At 38.6% G+C, this 25,070-nt stretch overlaps 1 protein-coding gene across 1 annotated transcript; it reads left to right on the top strand.

Annotated features, from left to right (window-relative positions):
* Nucleotides 1-1,187: 1,187 nt before the first annotated feature.
* On the top strand, nt 1,188-24,137 carry ANKRD13A (ankyrin repeat domain 13A). The gene is made up of 16 exons (XM_072415400.1): nt 1,188-1,369; nt 1,749-1,988; nt 5,640-5,772; nt 6,329-6,453; nt 9,161-9,206; nt 9,311-9,454; nt 10,267-10,456; nt 11,308-11,374; nt 11,466-11,547; nt 12,881-12,942; nt 13,548-13,678; nt 14,996-15,153; nt 15,286-15,396; nt 15,754-15,920; nt 17,006-17,073; nt 17,816-24,137. Exons 2-16 carry the CDS (start codon nt 1,893-1,895, stop codon nt 18,009-18,011), a joined length of 1,776 nt encoding a protein of 591 aa, XP_072271501.1. The 5' UTR covers nt 1,188-1,369; nt 1,749-1,892; the 3' UTR covers nt 18,012-24,137.
* Nucleotides 24,138-25,070: the final 933 nt, after the last annotated feature.

A 25,070-nucleotide genomic window follows, 5' to 3' on the forward strand; every position in this document is an offset into this window, starting at 1 on the left:
AAATCCTGTTTATTAATAATAATAATAATAATAATATGTTTTAGATAGAGTGGAGAGGAACCCCTGCCAGTTGCCCAGATCTTAAAGGGAACACACAGAAGATAAAGAGGACCTGACCTCACCCAAGTTGTGGCCCATACCCACCGCTACAAACTTCCTTGATGTCTCTGTTTTATAACCCCTGCAACAGCCATGACCCCTATTACCCCTTACAGGTAAAAGCCCAACACTTATAACGCCTCATTGCTACCTATGATCAATTACTACCTAACGCCAGAAAGTTTTTTTTTTGCTTTGTTTGTGATTAACTCACAGTGCAGATTTTATACAAAATCTAGCACCACGCTACCTAATAATATATTGAGACAAACATCTGTTATAATTACATTTATTAAAATAATGTACCAGTTCTGACTTACATACAAATTCAACTTAAGAACAAACCCGGGGACTACCTGTGTTTGATTGCAGAGCCCTATGAAAGTTGTATTATGGCTGATGGTTTGTCATCATTGCAGTGTATATTATGGCACTGCTTGGACAATATTCCGCTAACCTCCTATAAGATCCACCCAATCTGTAGCATTGTAATATATAATGTATCCCCTGACCTAGCGCTGCTAGCGATCACATTTAGTGCACATACAGCTATTTCTCTGTATTTTGTGAGATTTGGCAATCCTTTCAGGTTTGTATTGGTCATTGCAGTACCTGCTAGATTCACTCTTCTATTTGTCATAATCATCCTTTCACCTGACTAATGTATGTTACCAGAATTGTATTTATTTCTTCCAATGGAGGAACATATTCTGATCACTGCCTCATCAGGGGCTGTATTGTCTCACTTCCTGTTGTAGCTAGGACACCGGAAATAAAAGGGAGTTTCCCCCAGGGTACACAGACAGTAAATATAACCTGATAGTGGCATTAGCCCTTCCCTATAGGTAAGCCATGTGTGAATAGCTGCTTGTGTTCATGTACATTCTGTGTGTCGTACATCATCCGTCATATCGCACTGACGACACAGGCGGACTCGGCATTTATTGTCTCATATGTGGGGGACCATTTCCAGCCGAGAGGGCGTGTCCCGAAACCTGCCTGTCAGCTGGCTCCTCCCATTAGCTGGAGAACGTTGTGCAGGGGCGGAGTCAGGGAGAGGCGTGAAACGCAGAGCTTGGAACGCAAAAGATTGTTGTGATTTCCGGGTATGAATGTTCGGCTCTGCTCTCTGTGGGCTGAAGTCACATTATCATTACCTGTCCAATCCTATGCCGGCTCCATGCCACATTCAGAGTGTGCAGGGAGAGCCCCGGTGCTCTAAGCACCTGCATCAACATGCATACCTTGATATGGGCCATACCAACACGAGGTACGGACGGGTTTTGGCATTGGCTGGGTGTCCCCGTTATGATCGCTGCACTAGATATATTTACACGATGATCACGTTACCCCGTGATCTGTTCTTTATCGAATGACGTTTTCTAGATTATGTGTGACAAAATGGCAGCTCCTCCCCTCCCTGTGACAATGGCTGCGTCCGTGTCCTGGATCGCACCATCTGCAACGCCTCCTACAGGGGGGTTTGTCAGCTGCTGCGCTGCTGTGCGGGTAATGTAAGGGATGAGTACCGGGTGGGGTGTGGTGCCCTCCTGAGTCTTATGTCTGCTATGCAGCTGCCGGACCCCATAGCGCCTGCGCCGCCTTCGCTGTGTTTCCAATGAAGTGTGTGCTTTGTGTCACCCCTACAGCTGTCACTTGTGAGCCGCCCGTCGCTTCCCTGTTTTGAAAAGTTGTATTGGAGAGTCCGGTGTCTCCGGGGCGGCCCGAGGCCGGGGGTGTGATCTGCAGGGGAGATTCCGTGCCAGGCCCGACACCGCAACCAAGCCTAGAAGATGAGCACCGAGCCAGAGTACCAGGCTGACTACCCCCTGCATGCCCGGGTCTGGAATAATGATTACCGAGCCCTGGAGAGAGAGCTGGAGGGGAAGGTGAGAGCCTCGGTACTATCAGTGATATAATAATAATATATAATAATAATATATGCTCACATCCAGCCTAGCTGATCCCAGGGATTTGCTCCCACCACCATGCACATCACTGGTTGTGATTATAATACATAGGCGGCTGATGAATGAGAATTCAGGTCTTGCTCCATTTTTCATAACAAACCACAAAACAACACACACACACACCTGTGCACTACGCTGCATGCATGGGATAAAGCGTCATACACACAACACATCTCCATCTTTCTGATCATCACTGTACAGCGCTACTGATGGCGAGGACACAGCGGGATGCCTGCTCCTTCCATCTTCCCTCCCCATACAATGAGCGGCACTGTCTGTGACAATGATCAGCACCCCGCACTTCACAGGTTAAATGCTCATTTAGGGCTACGTGGATGAGAAAAGCACTTTTATTGACCATATTCCTTCCCTTCTGCAGGCTACATCCCTGTATGACCTCCGCAGGCTGCAGGCACTGATGTCATCCCTATATTGTAGGACTAATAGTCCTGTATTGTAAGGGAGGGGTGAGCGGGAGAAGGGAAGACAAAAATAAGCACCAACCCTTGCAGTCCAGGGGTAGCCCCATTGACAGGTTGTAATATTAATATGTCAGAGTCCTATTCTGACAATGAATAGCAGTGCCTGGCATTTACCATGTGATACAGCAACACACAATGTGGTAGGAATGCTTCACACCAGACATTTTTCACCATGGCCAAATAAAAATCCACTGAAAACATTTCATGTATTGGGTTATTGTTTGGTCGCTATTTTGATTTGTTGAATAAATTCCCTTACTCACACACATCTACCATGTTAAAGATAGTTTGCATGCTTGCTAAGGTTTTCTTCATATTGTAGCCGTGTTTGCCATGTGTACACTTCAGCTAAGAGAGCGTTCAGCCATGGAGCTGGTGCTCAGAATATTTTCATATAGTTGTATTTAGGTTGCATTATGTATAAAATATGTCTCCGGTGTAGGAATCTTTAGATAAGGCTATAGACAATGGCAGTGTGTGAAGATGGTAAATGTCACCGGGAGGTAGAGATAATTGACATGCGGTCTCTTTGTCAACAAAATAAAGCCCTGGCTCCTGGTGGCTTTTGTTTTAGCTGTATAATGTATGGGACACGTGTGGTGTAGTTTAGAGCCAGACATGGAAGCAGCTGCCGGAGACAATGTGGCCATCCAATGGCCGAAGAGGATCATCGTCTTTTTAAAAGTCTGCCATGGAGCCAGCAGCGATGATTGGGCCTTCCAAGGACTCTGCGATAACGGGTCCTGGACAGGTATGTCTGAGCCATAATCAGTAAGTATGGTGTGCATCACCCTTCAACTTTGTGGGAAAGGCTTCTATAGGTGCCAACCTTTTATTGGTGCATGAAGTTATTACACTGGTAATGAACTTGTTTTGTTGCGTTTTATTCCTAGTTGAACTCATAGGACCCCATACATAGGCTGCAGGACACGTGTGTTTTGGAGGTTCATTGGTGTGTCATTCACAATAAATAGCAGAGCAGCAACAAATGCATGCAAAGTACTGTTGGAGTTAGGACACAAGGTGTTAAGACAATGGGATGATTGGGCTCTTGACCTTCCACTGTCCTTGTCAAGTGTTGTAAGTCTGTCATTCTTTCAATGACCAGGCTAGATACAATCAGATTGTACACATTTTTTTTGACTGATTTTTCACCGTTGTCAATCTCACAGTTGTCAATCTCACTGGGTATACATTAAATAGGCGGTTAGTATTAGCATTATTGCCCCATTGTTGGTGTCAGTGGGAGCATATTTTTGGACTGTATCACTCGGTGGATTCCAGAAATATTCTAACACAAGTAAGCAGCCTGAAATAGAAGTAATTAGGAGTTTAAAATACTTGAAGAAAACTGTACAATGCCATGTGTGCTTTTGTAGATAGTTCTGTAATTATCGCACATATTGTTGATGTGGCTTTCACAAATTTTATGTAACTATGTTATGGAGGTCCTCTAGTTTGAAGGAAACCACATGTGTAAAATACCAATCTAGAGATGACATTCATCTCAGGCCTGTTTGCAGTAGACGCTCTTCAATGTATTATTATACAGAAAGTCTCTGCCTATCAAAGCTTCCCCCCCCCAATGCCTTCTAGCCAGATGCGCCGCCCGGAACTTTTCAGTAACCACACGGCTGTTTTTGCATGGTTACTGAAAAGTTGGGTCACACTACAGGGGATGCCATCCATCTCCATATTTATCCCAGCCAACCTAAAGAAAATTCTGGGATGAAGACTGCAGAGTGCCTAAAGTAAAAGTGTTAAAAACACTGTACCAGGTATTCTTAATATTATGCATTTGACACATTACACAGTGCTGCACAAAAAAATCAAGAAGATACTTTCATTGTGCAATGCAAAATTGTGCAGTGAACCGTTAGGTGTGAACCAGCCCCCAGTGTAACTTGTGTATTTACACCACAACATGAACATTGATTTTGTGCGGGTACTTCCTGTAATAAAGACCAGTCACTGCTGCTCTCCTTCCTTGTGTAGGGTGACTGGTCTTGTATCCTCCCTTCCCAGAGTTCAGAACCTTGCAAAAGCAATGTGCCCAATATAAATGATTTAACTGCTATACCTGGGTTTGCAAATGCATTTGGTGTGCACATAGTAAATTTCTATATTTTGTGATTATTGATGTTTGCAGAAATTCCCAGCCAGGGTGTCTTCTGCTACTGTTAGGCTTAAAGATGAATCTGGTGACAATTATTAATTAAGTATGAGATACCGGTATTAAAGATTATCTGTTACTATTTATTTCTGGAATCTCTGTATATTCTCTTTGGCAATGATCAACAACCATGAGATCACGTGAGGGCCATCTAAACAACTCATACAACCAATTTCACTGATCAGGAGCCTCCTTTATGAAGACCAGACAGTGCTGATACCTCTCCTTGTGTAGCATGGCTGGTCTTGTATGCCCCTCAATCTTTCTGTGGGAAGTAGGTGGACCTGTTGGCTCTACTGTTTATCTTCAAGGGCATGATTTAATGATGTATTGCTTACAATAACATTGACATTATTGTAAGCATTATTATTGATGTTTTAATACATATTTATTAAGAGTTCATGCCTGCTAAGCAGATATCTGTTTGTCATTAATATTTATTTTTTGTATCACTAGCATGGAGCTGAGGAATATTGAGTCATTCTTATTAGGCTGGGTTTATTTACTTTTATAGGTATAAACTTGCACTGTGTGCGCTGTGACTTGTGTTATAAATGCCTTAAATCTCCTTTCATGTATGCTGTTAAAGTAATATTCCCACTTAATGTAATCCTCTTACTATTAAATGGGTTTTAATTGTTCGGATTAACCACAAATAATCACTCTTTTGGCCATAACTGGCAGAAGGATTTCTCTGTAGCTTTGGCTGGTGCCCAGTGGCAGCTTAAAGACATAGCTTGTTTTATAATGCAGGTTTCAGGTTTTAGGCACAGTGGTTGGGGCATTTCGTGTAGTTTGCCATGTACATGTAGCCCAACTGATTATTTAAACCCTAAACTGGACTGGTGGAATGTGGATGCATGTATGGTATTGAGGTTTTTTTTTTAATATTGTATAATTTTTATGTCACCGTAGGATATAGAACAGCTGGATCCAAGAGGCAGGAGTCCATTACATCTGGCTGTTTCCCTTGGACATCTTGAGTCTGCGCGAGTCCTCCTGAGGCATAAAGCCGATGTCACTAAAGAGAATAAAGATGGGTGGACTGGTAAATACCTTAAACACCATGCACATAAACCTAAACCTCTATACTTTTGTAAAAAAAAGGGCAAAGTTACCTAAAGAGGTAATGGTGTGGTTCATGGGTAACCTAGGTGTGTTGTTCTAATTCCTTAGCTAGGTCATTTATCATTCTTTTAGCTTATCAGCTAAACCAAATATTCTGTATAGTGTCTGTTTGCTGCAAATTGCTGCTATTGTTCTCTTGCAGCATGAGATTTGTTGGATTTATTATAGGTGAACCTATTGCAGGCTAAATGGATTGTTTCCAGTCTTTCCATTTTTTTTAAATTTGTAAAGGTCAAATTCATGGCTCTATCTATTTTTGGAAGACATTTTGCCCTGTGATTCTGGATGCATGTTGCCTCTACATCTTGATCTTCCCACATGCAAAAAACTAAAATATATTGAGGTCATTATTAAAATGACTCCAATGTTCTCCTGGGCTCATTTTTTAAGTTGTACATTGCTGCTAGGTAATATATATAAATATATATATATACTTTTAAACTTGTGTAATGCATTATTGATATTTTTTGTTCCAGTTCTGCACGAAGCAGTTAGCACAGGGGACCCAGAGTTGGTTCAAATGGTTCTGCAGTACCGGGAATTTCACAAAGCATCCACAGCTCTTGGAGGTGTACCTGAACTGCTAAAGAAAACACTAGAGGTGAGACAACACTAATGTACTAAATAAAGCCTTTTCCCCATAAACAAGATTTCCAGCAGTACATAACTTGTCATGTTTATACACGTTGTATACCTTTCATGGCAATAAACACACAAGTTGTGTACCTTTCAGGGTGTTGCTGTCTTAATGTGATCTCTTTACAAGTTAGTTTTCTTGCTTGTAAATTTTACATGTTTTACCTGTTTAAAAAAGTATAAAAGTACAATGGTTACAAAAAAGTTACTTTTAACGGTCACACAGAGAGATGTAGGTTTCAGGTTTTAAAAACTGTTGAAGTAGTGGGTACTAGGGAGATCAGATTGCTCCTTTTTGATGCTGATGAATACTTGAAAATCACAATATATGATTTTCAAATTTTTTTTTAATGAACTCCTAATTCACAAGAGATAAGGCCGAGATATGTAGACCGAGAATGGCAGCGACTACTCTGTAAAACTGGTAATGAGATTGTGAAAGCTACAGATAGATTCTGGGAATAACCACAATATTGTTACCACTGGAGTTATGGATGTGGATATCCCCCGTGACTATTTATAAGACACATGGTCAACACTTAGAGTAAAGTAAATATTGTGTAATTTTTCAGCAATTTGTAACTCTACTCAACTAAACCCAAAACGGAACAAGGCAAATTCCTAAAGCAATTATGTTTAATAAATGTAGTAAATGTATTCCCTTTGAAACTGAACCCATAATGTAGCTCACGTGCTGTAACTGTGTAACTGTGCACCTGTGCACTGCTGTGCAGTCCTTTCTACCCTCATGTAGACACATGGCTGCCAGTGTAATGTAGGAATGCTGGGAAATGTAGTCTGACATATATTGCTTTTTACTACTTCGGGTTTCACATGATCATATCTCATTGTCCCGCTTCTGAATTCAGATATAAGTGGAAATAGCTGTAATGCAGAATACAATACTCACGACTTTGCTTTTATACACTCTTTATATTCACTTATCAACATGTCATCTATTACAATTTGTCTTGTTGAAGTTTGGTATTTGGAGCACTGTAAGTATTGACGGTAATGTTATTGTTTTTTTAATTTGCACTGACCTAGATCTCCTGGGAAAGCATGTCCTGAAATATTGGCGGGGGGGGGGGTGGCATTACTTTTAATACTCTACTAAATTTCGACCTTGATCTGAGAGTCCATTCCAAGTTTACTTTTTCTAATGTGTACAGTGTATACAGCTATGTCTTGCTTTAACTGGTCATTGTGTATTTAGTACCAAGAAAAGGAAATGACATGTATTTGAAATAAGTGTATTGTTTATACATTTCAGGTAGAGAGAAATATGATATTACTTGGTGACTGTATTCTGCATGATTTATTTTGAAATCTGAAAATAATAATGGGGTTTACATTATTAGCTGCATTTTCAATATCCCTTTCTTCACCATTGGTATATAGCTTGTCATCACTTGGCAGTTTTCCTTCATCTGACTTTCATGGTTACTTACAATAACTGTTTGTAGGATAAACACATTCCTTTTATAACAGCAATGTAGCAGATATATAAAGATCCAATGTAATACATTTTTTCGGTGAATCTTTAGCAAATGCCTTGCGTATTTTCATACCATAAATGGCTAAAGGATTGATACTCACTCTTCTAGGTAGTAGTAAAATTGAAATCTAGAGTATAACTATACATTGAATAATTGGTTAGTATAGTCCCATAACCGAGAGGTCTGTGCTATGACAAAAATTGACTATATATACTGGCAAAGTGAGTTTCTTAAAATCAGAAATACAACAGACTGTGTGTTAAATGAGCACTTATGCCATGGGTGCTAAACTTCAAAATTTTGATACACAATAGATTTGATCATAATAGAACAACTTACTTGCCTGGAAGCAGTCTTTCAACTTGAGCATTCTCTCTGCAGAGCATTGTCTATCACACATTGGCCGATTATTGGCATAAATGCTCTGAAACATCATCACAGTCCTTCTAAGACTTATTTGTTAATAGTGTTTTTTTGATCAAACAATTCAGACAGAAGGTAAAAAATTAGGGCATACAAAATAAAAACACGCATATCCAATACACAATGTATTATATGTTTTAGGGAGTGCATATGCAGGTGCATTATTTCTCTAATGTAACATCTAAATACATGACATAGTTGAGCCTAGAGGATAAACACAAATCACTGATGGTCTGCTTAACAACTGTACCCCCCCCCAGTATCCATTTCTCTTGTGTCCTAATGTGCCTGTACGTAGCTGTGTATTGGAAACTAATGGGAAAGCTTTACTAAATGAGTTGACCTAGAAAAGTAAATGTGAATAGCTTGGAGCTGCGATCATTTTGATTGCCCAATACTTTTAATTTCCCCCACATAAAAGTTATTCAAATTACCAGTTTGATCTTATTTAGTTACAATAACTCTTTTTAGAGTTCACACTCACTTTGCAGGACAAATAGCACCCACTCTTAGTAAATCATCACCATTGTCTGACAAACTTGTCATTGCAGCGTCACCATGTTTCTTGCAGCAAAGAAGATGAGCTCCTAGGAGACCATTCAAAATACTAAAACTTACCCTCTATTTCTGCTGATTTTATATTTGTTTTATGTTCTTCCACACCTAGGTGTTCAGATTCTGTTGAGCTTTTATTTGGCATTCATGATTATCCCCTAATAATTATCATGTTTTGATGTCTCTTTTTTTCAGGCTTCTGATTTTTATGTGGAGATGAAGTGGGAGTTTACAAGCTGGGGTGAGCTCAAATTTATCTCTTTCAGTTTTTATGTTTCTAGTTGTATTTTTAAGTTCAGAACTATTCGGCTGTAGAAACTATTTGCTTTTGTTTTTCTCTTTTAGTTCCTCTTTTATCAAGAGTGTGTCCCAACGATGTCTGTCGGATATGGAAGAGTGGAGCTAAACTTCGAGTCGATGCCACCCTGCTGGGATTTGAGAACATGAGCTGGATCCGAGGAAAACATAGTTTTATTTTTAAAGAGGAAGGTGAGCGATTACATATATTCTGAGCAGTTATGAGGTTTAAAATTATTTGTCAGCATTTCTTGGTTTAATATAAGTGTTTCAGGTGTCTGTAGCCTCTCCATGTCACTTTTTCATCAGTGTTAAAAAAGAACTAAAAAAAAAAAAAAAAAAAAAAAAAGCTTCAATCCAAGTTCAAACCAAGGCAGTCTAAACACTCTGGTCTCCTGCATTGGGTCCCACGTCATTCTGGCATCTGTCCCGGAGCCAGCGCTCCAGACTTCACCATCTTCGTCTTCTCTTCCGGGTTCTTCATCCTACGTCACCCAGGTGCGAAATCAGGTGAGGTAGGATGAAAAAAAAAAATTTGCTGATCTCACTGTGCATGCGTGAAATCGGCAGAATTTTTCTCTTCGCACAAAAAGGCTCCTTCTGTGCATGCCTGAGATGCTTGAGCATGCGCAGAAGGATTGCCCCCGGATGTGTGACGTAGGCATCCCAGGAGGCTTTGCTCTCCCATTCATTCTCGACCGTCTAAGCGGCTGAAAATTAGCGGGCGGTGCTGCACCCTTCAAAAAAAAAAAAAAACCCAGTATTTTTACCTTACATAAAAGGATTGTCCACCCTTTTATGTCAAGTGAAAATTCTGAGTTTAGGTACGCTTTAAGTAGCAACTGCACCTACTGTTCTAAAAGTAATGCATGAAGTGCCAAACCACCCTGCTTCATTGTAGTACACTTTGACTATACCTTAGTTTTGTGCATTTATCAAAAGATAATCAGAAAAAGATTGCAGAAACACTGGATGAGAAATTTGTCGCTTTCCAATATCCACAGATAACTGGGCCGAGCTCATGGAGATCAACCATGACGATAGGACAGTTACCAAGGAACGTTTTGACATCTCGCAGGAGATAGAGGGCATTACATTGGATTCAATGCAACCAGCTGAGCGGGAAGTTAGCAAGAGGCTCACCTCTCCAGTTATTAACACCTCCTTGGATACATCAGCCATTGCCTTTGAAAGGTATAGCTTTATATGCTTGTTTTTATTATTAGGAGAAATTATGTCAGTTTGCCAACCTTGACAAATATATATAGATTTGCTGTAGCGCAAGGAAATGCCAAGTACTTCCTGGTATGGGGATCATGTAAGTTGCTCATTTCCGTATGCGGGGTTGCTTAGCCGTTGGCTGCTGAAGGAACCTATGTGGGGCGAGGAGGGTATCCTTAGACCTCTGTAAGGTCAACATTGTGTCTCTGTGTTACCAGCATTTAGGAAGTGAAAGAAAATCAAGTGTTATTAGTTGGTGAAGCATCTATTATTGTAAACCTGCTACTTTGTATACTTGGGCATGGCTCAAGTTCTCTTTAAAAGAAAACAACAAGCTATATTCTGTGAATATTTCCTTGCAATCATGTTTACCATATTGCTTCATGCCCATTTCCAGAAACAGTTATGCAAATAAGGATATCTGACTTTACAGAAATACATTCTTGTTCCAGATCAGTGACTCAAACCATTTGAACCCAGTTGAGTAGTTGTATAATAAAAACAGCTGGCATCCTCAGAAGGGAATTAGTAAAGGCAGCCCCCCCCCCGGTGGAGAATTGTTCCTCTAAAGCTGGCCATATGTTAAGGGAGAACATCACACATACATGTGATTTTTGGAAAAGATGAATAAATGATTTCAATGGTGGACTGGAAGCCAAAATCGGACAGACTGAAACTTTTTTAGTTAAAAGTAAAGCTATTTCTTTGGTAGTTTTGTGCAGCATATTATCTCTCCCTCTGACTTACCGTCAGGACAAAAGTTTTGTGATTTATTTTGATGAAATAATTAAGCATTTTGTTTTGTTTATCTTTTAATTTTTAAGAACCAAGGCAGGATTTTGGGGCTGGAGGACTGATAAAGAAGAAAACGTAAATGGTTATGAAGCAAAGGTAAGAATGTCATGTAGTGGATGTGTTTTCAATTGCTTGATGCTTTTTGTTGTTTCGTTATACATTTTTGGGTGTACTCTTCTCCCTGAAGGTTTACTCTGCAAATAATGTGAACGTTATCACAAAAACGCGGACTGAACATTTGACAGAAGATGAAAAGTCACGGTATAAAGGTAATTTTAGGGCAGTGCGGTCCAGTAATTAACATGCATTTCATTAAATCTGTACAATCCTGAGTTTTAGTGCTCTAGTACTCAACTTTAGTTTTATGTATTATTGTTATAGTACTCAACTTTAGTTTTATGTATTAATGTTATTCAATGGTTCTTCACCATTTCTAAAATGAGCCCACATGAAAATCTAATAGTAGATGGGTTTCCATGTCAACCAGTCAGATTTGGGACTTAAATTTAAATAAAAGGAAGATTCTAGTTGTACAGTAATGATACCAATCCACACAATGTGGGTGTACTTCATGTGTATTGGTACTAAATTTAAGATATAAAAGATTGATAGCTATCCTTGTATGAAGTTAAAGGTAATGCTATGCATGCTCTAACAATATGATTGTATGATCTACATTAGATTTACAATTAGTTATGTGTTGCAAGAACCTACCATCTTTTTAAGCCTATTAATTTTTTATTTAGGGTGGCATACTCATTATGTTTCAGTGTTACTGCCTTTAAAAATTGCATACAACCCCTATACCATTAATGCTAGTACCTTTGCATTTTTATAATCAGACCTAATAGAGCATTCATAATAGTAGGGAATACATGTAGGTAAAATGTGGCCTTATAAAGTTTACACTTCAATATTAAAAAAGATATGCAATATATATATATATATATATATATATATATATATATATATATAGACACCACAGATAAAACAGAAGCAGTTGAAGTACTAAATACAGAAATACTATTCTAACTGGAGCAGGAAGGACTAATATCTTCTACTTGTGCCTCATATGTTGTAAGCATATCTGTCCCCAGGTCACTATGGCTGACTAGACAGGGTCCACAATCTATACACTAACATCAAAATATAAGTATAGTCCCTCTGCTTTTATAGAACTCTCAATCTCAACTCTCAATGAATTGAAACCATGCATGGAGTTGAAATGTTTCTGTTGGTTTATCGTTGACCTTTTTTGTGATCAGAATAAATAGAATATTCCTTTTAAATGCAATAAAACCTGTATGTTGTATCCTTGCAATGTTCTGCACCATTTGGCATAATGGGTGGGTTTTAGAAGGAATTTATTTACTAGGAAATCTGTGCATTTATGAAATGCTGCCTGACATTAAAATTGCCAAGAAAGGTAGTTCTAAATCAGCCCATGTAGACTCTACATAGAGCACTGCTAGGCCACTGATAAATATCATGTTCATTACACATTTATGTTGTTAGAGAAGACAAGATAAAAAGTGCAAAAATGTACATATATGCTCTTATGTGTAGTAAAATATCTGTATTTTGTACTTTGTTTTCCTTCAGCTGACAGAAACTTTTTGGAGTCGATCTTGGGAACTGTGGAGCACCAGTTTGGAGCTCAGGGGGTAAGTGACAGGGCTTGTTATGTCATAAAATGGACTGCTACATGTACATTGCTTCACTCATTTTGCAACTCTAGTTCATATATCCTTGGGATAAATTATACATTCAAAGCAATGTGTTTTTTTCCCTTTAAATATTGCATTCGTGTTTTTTCTTTTTTTGTATGCCTTTTCATCCATTTGCACAACAGTTATTCATCCCCATCGCTTCCTGTTCCAAAGACAGAAAGTGAAGTGATAGAATATATCTTGAAGGAAATTCACTAATAAACTGTTGTCATCAGAACAAGTGTCCCCATTGGAAGATTTCCCCTCTACTTAAGTTCCATTTTTAAGACAGGCAGGTCAATATTGAGCTGCGTATGCACTGTGCTAATCAAGATGTGAAAAGATTGTCAACAGGAAAAGAAGATGGCGGTGCCATGTGGGGGACAGGTGGGTATCACATAGCTTAGTTCTGCGTTAAAACATCTGAGAACGTAGATACAGACATCAATAAAGCTACAGAACATCTTTCCGTTTTCCACTTCATCAAAGCTGCAAAAATTTTTTTGGCTTTATCTGACCCTGGCATTGTTTAATTATTAGACCATTGTCATTGATTATAGGATCTTACTACAGAGTTTGCGACCGCCAACAACCCTACAGCTATAACTCCTGAAGAGTATTTTAACCCTGAATTTGACCTTAAAAACAGAGACATTGGAAGGCCCAAGGAGCTAACCATTAGGACTCAGAAGTAAGTAATGAATGAATGTTTTGTGTATGTGTGCTGTATTGCAGTAAGTGTATAGGCAGAGCGTCTTGATTCTGAATCTGCATTCACTAAAACTAGATCTAACCATAAAAATCTCACTTTGAACTGAAAGAAACCCCTAGTAACAGATGAAAATCTCAGACTGGCAGGAAAAATTTGGAGATTCCCTTTTCTATTTAAATAGAAATGCACCATATTTTACCTTAAGGATCCTATTCACACTTGTCTATTTCGTGCAGCAAAACTCATGATTTCCACGCAGTACAAGTATCAATCCTATTATTTTTAAGGAGCTGAGCACTGCAGATTATTGCCAAAGGAGCCAATGAGCACCATCAATTGATATTCATATTAGCCAAAATCTCTGGTTAGCCAAAGATGCTGGCCCTAATGTTAGGAAGTACATGATAGGATATTGGGGAAAAAACCTGATCTAGTATTCATCTTGCAGAGGCTCATCCATGTTCTTTGTTATGTTGTCATTAAACTACATAGTACCCCAGGAACATCAGCATCTGAATGAGTTGTCTTGCTCTTAGCACCCAATCTGGTTCTACTTTTCATATTTTTTTAGCACAAGTAAAAACAAGGAAAGAGAGCAATATCCTTGCTAGGGAAAACAAACTAAATATTGTTTCAATCTCTTAGATAAATGTGACTCATTTTAAAATTACTTCACTCCTATTAAACCCTTTTATAGTACAGCTGTACCTTTAGACTCAATGCACGCATTTTCAAGCCCTATTGTTGTCATCAAGAAGTTGATGCACACAATTCCATTTGCAATTATAGGCATTTTCAAGCTTTGCTGTTGTCATTAGGATGTTGATGCGTTAACAAAATTTATAATGCACGTCAATGCATACACAGAACTGGCACAATTTGTAAAACCATGGATAAGCAATATGCATGAATTGATATGCATTATAATGCATAGTTTAAAGCCTAAAAATTAGGATGAAACCTAGGTGAAGCACATTGTTCTACTGAGACAAATAGCAGGTAAGCCACTTCATGAATGCTAGGACTGATGGGTTAATTTATAATGAAGGTATAAATATTCCTGAATCTTCATGCTTGAGCTATATAAAGTATATCACTATATTAATTCCCAGTGTTTCTGCTATGGCTTAATTTATCCTTTACAGTGTTTTAATATCAGGCTGGAAATTCACTGAAACATTTTTCCTAATACCTTTGAAGGGTTGACTTGGAAAAAGAAGAAAATGTTTCTATACTATGTCTACGGTTATCGGTTATATTTATGAATGCATTTGAAATGTACTCCACTTCTTACAGGTTTAAGGGCACTTTGTGGATGTGCGAGGACTTTCCTCTGTCCTTGGCAGAACAAGTCACCCCTATCATAGACCTGATGGCCAGAACAAGCTCTCATTTTGCTCACTTAAGGGACTTCATAACATTACAATTCCCACCAGGATTCCCAGTCAAGATAGGTATAAATCTAGGGCCATTTATACATTTGCTAATGTGTCTTGAAGATTAACACTTGTGGATTTTAATGTGTGTATGTGTGTGTTCATTGTTTGGGTTTCTGTATATAATATAATGTTTGTTTCCTTCCACAGAAATCCCTTTGTTTCATGTTTTAAATGCAAGAATTACATTTGGAAATGTGAACTCTTGCTCCCGGGCGGAAGATTCTCCCGGTACGCCAAAAGGGACACCTGATGAGGAAGGTACTACTAAATAATGCAAATGTAAAAAAGTGGAACATTTTTATGGTGCTAATATTTAATCCGTTTGCTTGCTTGTGCCAGGTCCTGTTTTGCACCTCAAATGCGGGGGAAATTTGATTTTTTAACATGCCCTGAAAAAAGTTAATCAAGTGTGGGCTGCTTACTAACATTGTTATTAAAATGGAACTTCAGCCAAAATTGTCTTTCATACTCCCCATGCTATCACTGGAACAGAAAGTAGAATCAGGAGGACAAACCAATAAAAATCTAACCAATGTTTTTACTTTTTACTACCGTATCCCACACTTGTGTCCAGAGAAAATTATGTTTTGCCTTTTTTAATGTTTTGTTATTCAGTTGCAGCTGCTGCATCTCCAAAATTTGAGGTTGATCAGTCAGTCTTTGAGATTCCTCCATCCTACCATATCCAGGAGAATGGGAGGAGTCTTCACATGCGGGATGAAGATGATGAAATCATGCAGTTTGCCATTCAGCAGAGCCTTCTCGAATGCAGTGGCAATCAGGTGAGCTTACTTTCCTAATGCTTTGTCCAAGTAATAATGAAAGTAATATAAAATGTACCTGCCAATTGCCACACACAAATGTTTATAAAACCTTGACGGTTGGTCCTGCATATTGGATCCAGAACAGCTTTTGCTGGTTAAGACTTAAGCATGTTCTATCATTGCAATCCATTGTAATTTTCCAGGTCAACCTATTTTCTCCCACATTCAAAAAGCTAATTGGTTTCCACTCTAGTCGGTGCAAATGAGCTTTTAGTAGAAACTATGTGTACTTTATCTAAAACATAAAAGAACAAAGGGTAAGGGACCTTTTATGTAGTTATTGGTGTGTCTGTTGGTGAAATTTCATTTTATTTCCTTTTGGGAAGTAAAGACAGTGTGTGCATTGTTCCTACTGGTGGAAAAGGCAGCAACAAAAGGAATAACAGATGTACTCTGTACTCCACTTTAATATTTGCTTTTGGAGAGTTCTTCCTTATGTTTTTATTGGGAGTCAAAACACCACCCCAACTGGAACAAAGTGATAAAAGCCTGACTGGCTACCCATTCACCCTTCTATCTAAAGTTTTAAAAAAATAATCAAAAAACAAAGGCATTGAGCTATATAAATGAAAATAAAACTGTTTGCTAGTGATTCTCATCCATTTTATTGTCCAGTAATGCATTTCAATCACTAGGAAGCTCTTCCTCCCACTCACCCACCTCAAAGGATCGAAGTATCACTTACCTTGAAAATTAAATTATCCTCCCCTATATCTGCTGTCCAAGTCTCTAAAATAACATTGATTCAGGGACTGCTGAACTGCTAAGGCAACCACACTCACTGTTACCTGCTCATCCCCACTTACTGATGTCACAGGGAGTTTTATGGTCCACTCAGCAAAAGGATCTGACTTGACAGCCAATAGCAAGTGTCTACATCACTTTCTACATAATGTAAACACCAGAAATGTTCATTATTGTCTGTTTTGCTCTTACAGACCTTTGGGGGAGAAGTATTGCTTTAGAAATTCTGTTCACCTTGGTCCAATAATTATCTGGTAAAGTTAGTGGTAGCCTTACTTCCTTCTTTTTTTTCTCTATAGCCACTGTCTCCTAGCCAATCTAATGGAAGCATCTCATCAAATCAGGGATTTGATGCTCAGTATGAAAGGTAATAATATATCTATGTTTGAAATACATGCCTATAAAATAAAACATTACAGGTAGTCCTCGATTTAGGGACATCCAACATACGCACAACTCCTACATAGGAACCGGGATTCCCTGCTTGCTTGTGTGCAGGACAGAGGCTTGATGGGGGGAGGGGGCAGTTTGCATGACATGTGGAGGAAATCTTTTGCTAATCACAGCTGAGGTTGTGGGTAATCTTAAGGACTGAGCTCTTCTGAAGACTCTTGTAACTCTTTAATGACCAAGACAAACTCAAACTGCAGTTTATTTTTTGCATCAAAGCACAGCTTGCTCCAGAAGCTAATGAATGTCTAAGCTCCTAAATTTAATTTTTATTTTTTTTCTTGCTTTGTTTGTGATTAACTCTCAGTGGGGTTTTAATACAGTAACTGACACCACTCTGCCTAATAATATAATGAGACAAACATCTGTTCTAATTGCATTTAATAAAGTAATGTACCTGTTCTGACTTATATACATATTCAACTTAAGAACAAACCTACAGTCCCTATCTCGTATAAAACCCGAGAACTACCTGTAAAGATGGCTATATGTAACTAATTTCTATCTCTATATATCTATCTCAATCTCTTTCCCCTGCCCTGACCTCTCTCGCTCTAAACTCTTTTTATCTTTTTTTCACCTTTCTTTCTTACCCACATTATGAGATGCATATAAAATATGTTTTACCTATATAAAAAATGCATTTTCATACCTTGCAGGGCCTTGCAGGAAAGCCTTCTAGCCAACTCTATAAGTGCCCAATCCAGTCTTAGCAGCCACTCTCAAAGCTTCGACAAGGACTTACAGTTTGCTATGGAACTGTCTGCCAAGGAACAGGAGGAGCAGGAGAAGCGACGACTACAGGAAGAAGCAGAGCTCGAAGAAATCCTGCGGCTTTCTCTCACAGAAAAATAAGCTATGTTGTTTGGTTGACCTGCTCTGGCAAAAGAGCCTCCTATGATACGGGTCTAGCCCTCGCCTACTACCAGCAGTGATTCCACCGTCTGCGAGGGCCAAAAGATCACTTCACAGACTCTGTATCTACCAAAGAACAGTACTTTTTTGATATTTTTTTTTATTTAATTTTTTTCCCTTTTTTTGCTTTTAGGACTTGCACACCGGGGACTCTGCCTCCACCTTGCTGATTTTTTTAGCTGTGCAAATGTCAGCAAGTTTTCAATGAACAAAGCCTAACTGAAAGAGATCCAACATTCAGGATGTAAATGGATTTTGTTTTGTTACACAGATTTTATTTTTCCCTTCTCTTTTTATCAGTCAATGAATCACAAGTGTATTCTTACCTTATATAAACATAGAACCTTTGCTCATGAACGCTTTATACTGGGTGCCTGACAGAGAGTGTTGTGTGTTGGTAAGTCACAGGATATGTCTGCAGGTGGAAAAAATGTTGGGACTGTTACATTGCTAACACCATCAGATCTGTATTGAAGACTGTTTACAGTGTTCTGATCTGGTAAGAAAATGTGGAACTATCCCCTCTTCATAGGTATTTACTTTCCCTAATTTATATGTACAACAGAATTGTTTAAAGAATCAGTCCTCCTGAAACTGATATTTTAGTCATTCCACACTACCTGATATTTATTTCAGAGAATTAAGCTGCATAGTGAAAATGAAGTCAGGGCCAGAAATGCCAATATGATAATGTCACTGCTGCAATGCTGCATACTTTATGCTGCATTTACAAGTTGGTGATTCAGCACACCAGCAACCATTTATAATGGCAGCATCAGTTTCGTGCTGATCCAGACTTCTATAAGTTTCACTAATGTATGCCCTTTTAAAAGTGTGGTGTATCAATAAAGGATAAATGTATTTCTAGTAACCGTGTCATCATTAGATCTAGTCATGCTCCCAGCACCTCTTTTATTCTTATATCTACCTGACCTTGCTCCTATGAGAGCCTTGCTGTGCAGCTCCTGTAGCCTTTTTACTAAACGGTTCCACTATTCAAGAGGCTGATTTTCTGCCTACATGTTAGCCACAAAATACATCTATTCCTATGGAAAGGCCATCTACCTTTTATCATGGCTTGAGTTCTTTAAAGGAAACTTAGCTGATAACTCCTGGAAATACTAGTTTCTGATCCAAGCATCATCATGCTTTTTGAGTAATTGGCCCAGAACAAATATGCAGATCCTACAGGCTCCATCTGCATACATCTTATTAAAGCAAGTAGCATTTTGTAAAGATAGCTACTTCTTACAGTCTTCTTATGTAATAACTTATTGAATTTCATTCCCAGTAGTTTAGCTATACCAGAAAAAGGTAAAGTGCCACAGCTCATAGTAGCCAGTTGGCAATCACTTTTGAAAGTTCTTATCACTCAGTTGCGCCTGAGTTTTTTGTAATGCAGAGCCAGGGGCAAACACTGAAAACCAGAACAACTATTCACACAAGTTAGTTTAGAAGCCAGTTGTAGCTAGGTTAGTGATGTGCTTGCAGTAGGTTACTACTGCAAAAAAAAGTCCAGATTTCCAGTGGTAAAAGCAGAAAAAAATGAACAGAACAACATCTTATTGGTAGATTAGTTTTTATTTCCTAACCTGTCACATGATGGTCAACCTCTTCCCATAGGGGTTTACTTTTAAGGATCAATCTTCTGCCAGAGTTGTCATGCTTGCCACCAGCCATATTTGCAAAGGCCAAAAAAATGGTGGACGTAAAAGCAGGAGAAAGTGGCCAAATGAAATGAACCTGCTGTTACAGAGAATAAAATAAGCAAACTGTAATAAAACTACTGATGTATACCATTTGATAAAGAACTTCTAGTACAGTAAAAGTAGAAACCTTTACCAGTTTATTTTAAAAACGGTTACAAAACAAGTGACTTCAAATGGTGAATGAAGAAAAGTAAAATGGTGAGCTAAACTGCTGAATAAATTTATTTTATTTTTTTTTCAGCTTGTTCCCACTATGGTGTTGTGCAGTGTTTTGGTTGATGTTTATGTTGGTATTTGGACAGGCTACTCAATGTACCACAAAGTACAGGAAAGTTTGTGCTTGCTGTGTTTTTGCTGCAGTGTGCTGGGAAGGTACATTTGGGTTGTCTTGGAAAATGAATGGCGACACCACAAAGGCAGGTGAAGTGCGATGCAGTAATACACGGGTTTTATTAATACATGTTTAACACACGTTTAACGCATGGGTCATTGCAACTCTGTAGTGGAAGCAGGCCCTTATAAGCATGTCATATGTCCATTTTTTGCCCCGTGTCTGCAGTTTGTACATGAGACCACCTGCGGAAGCCTCTTTTTATTTAAGTGTAAACACTTCATTCAGGTTTGGGTGGTTTTATTATCACTCCTTGGAGATATAATTATTAATATTTGATTATGATGCATGCAGAGCTGCTCAGATTTGATCAGATTGGCCCAGTCATTGCATTCTTTTTAAGATTACTTGTATACAGAGGATGCTCATTCTTTGTCTTTTATTTGTGGCGTTTTTATATCTGCTCATGCAGCCTTTTGATTCTGCAAATAACTAGTTTGTATTTCTAAAAGTAAGTGGAAAATTACTATTTGGTTGTATGTTAAATGGCCACCAAACTTAAGGAGACATTGCTTATGTAAGAAAGCAGCAAAGAACATTTAGTATATATGCTTGGCTTTCATTAATATGACTGGCACACAAGCTTGGGTTTGTGATTTTCCACATTATGGTAGATCAGATCCGGTTTCAAGAAAAAACAAGGACTGGAAGTGAGAGAGCCTTGAGAATGAGCTTTCATAAAGCCATTGTAGGAACTTGCGTTGTTCTATCACTTCTAAAATATCCTTCTAACTTGTGTCCTATGATAAATACTTTTCTCTGAAAACTTTTCCAAAGGTTTTACAGGGTTTGTGTGCAAGTAATATAACTACAATTTTCAGATAAATGAAAGTTTAGTGGTCCTTTTAACACTTTGGTGCTACGGTGATCTTTTCAACTAACCTAGTAACAATAAACCTATATTTTTTTTATGGGGGTTAAATTTCCTATAAACATAGTTGATTGCACCTTTTAAAGTAAACCTGTACTGCAGGTAAAAAAGTAATACAAATAAATCTGGAACATAACTGCAGACCTCCTATGGTGGCAGTTCCTTACTGATATTCCCAAAAAGACTGTCCAGGTTTATTTTGATGTCAAATATTTATTCCAAGTGAGATAGAAAAGAAACACCTTGGTGTAGGGTTTTAAAAGGTTGATGGAGTTGTATTGTAATATGCGAGTACATTTTCAGACTGACATGCTGAGCTTGTCAAAATCCATCAATATGTTAGAATTTTCCTCACAAACCTGAGAACTGCTCCCTACTTAAGATAACATTTAATAAATGCATTGGTTTGACAGCCTTGTGGAAAGGTCATACAGAGAAATCTGCTGATTTGACAGACTTGTAGCATTTCCACATACAGAACACAGATTATTGTAGAAATGGTACACAGAGAGTCTTGGTTGTAAACAAAAAAGTTCCCATATGAACCTAAGCCATAAAGATCAGCTTCTTTTGCTGCCTGTTTGTCCCATTTCCCTTGCTGTTTGTCCTTAAGCTAACCCTCTTTCCTGCTACATTGACAAATCTGTAGGAGCCCCTAGGCTTAGAGCCCCTTCACAACCCCGTATGATCATGGCCTACTGTCGGACGCAGCAAGCAGCATCTGAGAATGCAGAATTCACTGCAATACCCAACAACCACCCATCAAAACTGCCTCTGATCTCTCATTTATGTGATCAGCTGCCCAGTAACCATCAATGTGAACCTAGCCATAATATTGTTAAACAGGATTTATATAGCGCCAACATATTACACAGCACTGTATATTAGATGGCCTATAACAAGAGCTGGACTCTATATATTAAATGTTTTGCAAATCTGGGCAAACTAAACCTATGGAGAACATAATGTACAGTTACGTGCGGTGAAAGCCAATGTCAGAGATGAAGATAAAATATTGGCTCATAGATAGGTGTGATTCCATTCCCACACATTTCCCAAAGCATCGCTTTTTGTACATAAGACCATGCATTACATTAAAATGCCATTATAGCAAAAATATTGATTATATAAATTCCTTTTTTATTTCTATTCTCTACATTAACTTGTAGGCCAAGCTGTCTAGACAATGGGGTACATACCATATAACACTGACTGGTGCATTCAACATTCTGCTATGATTCACTTTGTGTGAACCATATTCCTATAGGAAAACAATTGCTGTAATTATAACAAATTTGGTTTGCTGCCCACTTATTTTAATATACAACTATATACCTGTCAAAAACTAGTTCACAGAGTGACAGCATTGCTGTATAATTTATAACTGCAGGAAAAACCACCATTGTCACCCTTGTGTTATAGGGGGGAATGTAAAGCGAAAGTTTCACTTGCTTGTTGTTTGCCTTCCCTGGTTCCAAATTTTCTTCCTTTGTGATAATGAGTTGTTAAATAAAATTTTTCTGTTTCCAGACCGTACCTTTAGACCTACTTATATCATCATGTAAGCAGATCATGGCTGGTGGAGCAGGCTGGGTGAAAACAGGAGACTGTTGCAATGCCCACATGAGCCTCCATGACTGGAGAATGAATTCCAATGAACAGAAGGGACAGGGCAGGACAGTTCAGTTTGGGATCACATTGTTGCAATGTTCATATGTGATGCTGAGTCTCTATGATTGAGACGTGACAGGCTTGGGGGATGGGGGGAAGCTAGATAATGCTTGATGTTCTCTAGTAAGAACTTGCTGTTGTTTCTTATGCACACAGTGTGTAGTTTACAGTGTGCAGCAAAATCACAATAAACCATTTCAGTACAGGAGAGGAGTCTACAAACATTTGGAGTTCAGTTTTATCTACAGCTGCCTATATTTGTTTATGTTGATCGATCTGACATTCACAGGGGCAGCCTCTTCCTTTACATTACAATCGTGTGGAGTTGCCCAGCTTTATGGGAGATGTACTTTTATTAGGGGCAGTGTGAAGGTCATACAGTTACAGAGCACTGAGTGGATCTTTCTTAAAGTAAAATGTGTCATAAGAGAAATAAGGGGGCTTCTATTCCTGAGGACCTCACTGCACAAAGATTAGTTGTCTGGCTGTTACGCTGAGCATCTGTCTTCAGTACTTTCTGATTTACTGAATAGAGATCAGGATGAACATACTTGTTCCAGGATAATGCCTGAAAGTAACAGGGGAAAGAATACCAGGCAGACAGCTGACATTTTTAGAAATCCATAATGTTTTCATGTTTTCTCATTGCAGATTTTTTTTAACACATGAGCAAAAATGAAACCTAATGCAATGTCATTTTTCTATACATATATTTCATTGTACTGATCTTACTTACATGTATATATTTTTTTGTATTATTCATTTGGTTTCCACAAAGTAAAACAGAGAGTTTATCATTTATAACTATATGCAAGTTCATTACTGCTGATTTACAAAACCTAGCCATGTATAACAATGGCCTGCCAGCGCATGAAGAGAAAATGAACTTTAGGCTGAATTCCAGGTAGATCCAAAACACAATTTATATATTAATTTAAAATGATTCATTTTTAAAATGCAATGTGTGTTTATTACAGAACCTCTTGATATTGGCCTTATGTTGTCCCTGCACAGCAGCACTGGATGAGGAAGGGGCATCATTGGAGGCAGCCAGGCAGAGGTGCAGACTGGGAACATGGCACATGAAGGGTTAAGCAGAGTGATAACCAATCAGCAGGCTGGGATTCATGTCTGGACCATGCTGTGCAGGGTCTAGAATTTGGCTGCACTGTCTGGCAGGGCTGCCTTTATCACAGGACAAAATCTTTGGCAAGTACAACAGTTCCGCGTATAAATTATAAATATCATTTTTATTTTAAGTTTGCACTAAGGTGTTTTCCTGGAGTTCAGCTTTAAGAGGCAAATGTGAGTGAGATGTGTTGCAGGTTCCTTTGAGGGAGGAAATGTCCAGGGCATTTATTGTATTGTATATGGAGTGCACGGTGTATGAATAAAACTGAATATGTACAAAATTTTTAACCAGCCTATTTTGTGCCAGTGTTTTGTTTTCCCCTATCACAAATTTGCCATGATTTTTTACAGGGAAAGTACAGAATTTATATTTTCGGTGAGCACACACAGCTTTCAAAAAGTATTCAGACCCCCTTCACTTTTTTCAATTTTGTTCTGTTTCTGTCTTGGGCTACAATGGTTTAAATTCTTTTTTTTTTCTCATTATTCTACACCCCGTACCCCATTACAAAGGGAAAGCTACATTTTAGACAATTTTGTAAATGTAGAAAGGGTCTTTGTGAAAGAGGTAACTAAGCTCCAAGGATTCTGTGTGGAGATGGTACTAAGTTCCAGAAGCACAACCATAGGTGGAGGGCTGCAGTTATCTGGGCTTTAACACTCTAACACAGTGGTTAGACTAAATCCTCTCCTTAGCGCAAACTACATAAAAAAGAAACACCATTCTCTGATCCAATCAACCCAAGATTGAACTGTTTTGCCTCAATTGCACCACCGAAAACCATCCCAACAGTGAAGCATGGTGGTGGCAGCATCACAGCACCATCTGTGGGGGTATTTTTTCAGCAGCAAGGACTGGGAGACTGGTCAGGACTGAAGGAATGCTGAATGGAGCAAAGTACAGGGATATCCTCAATGAAAACCTGTTCCAGTGTTCAGGACCTCAGACTGGGCAGAAGGTTCACCTTCCAACATGATGCAAAGACAACACAACAAACATCTTTGGAGAGATGTTAAAATAGCTGTTCACCGATGGTCCCCATCCAACTTGACTCAGCTCGAGAGGATTTGCAAAAAAGAATGTAAGAAAATCTCCCAATCCAGGTGTGCAAAGCTTGTTGCATCATATCCAAAAAGACTCAAGGTTCTAATTGCTGCCAAAGGTGCAAATGTTTAACAAATTTGTCTAAAATTCTGTTTTAACTTTGTCATTGTGGGGTACAGAG

The sequence above is a fragment of the Pyxicephalus adspersus genome, chromosome 6 (genome assembly GCF_032062135.1).
Source record: "Pyxicephalus adspersus chromosome 6, UCB_Pads_2.0, whole genome shotgun sequence".
NCBI classification, from domain to species: Eukaryota; Metazoa; Chordata; class Amphibia; order Anura; family Pyxicephalidae; genus Pyxicephalus; species Pyxicephalus adspersus.

Bases quoted from the DNA above. Each gene is read 5' to 3' on its own strand.
- ANKRD13A (XM_072415400.1), top strand. From the start codon at position 1,893: ATGAGCACCGAGCCAGAGTACCAGGCTGACTACCCCCTGCATGCCCGG. The intron at 1,989-5,639 runs GTGAGAGCCTCG...ATGTCACCGTAG, and splicing joins AGAGAGAGCTGGAGGGGAAG to GATATAGAACAGCTGGATCC. The intron at 11,548-12,880 runs GTAATTTTAGGG...GTTTTCCTTCAG, and splicing joins TGAAAAGTCACGGTATAAAG to CTGACAGAAACTTTTTGGAG.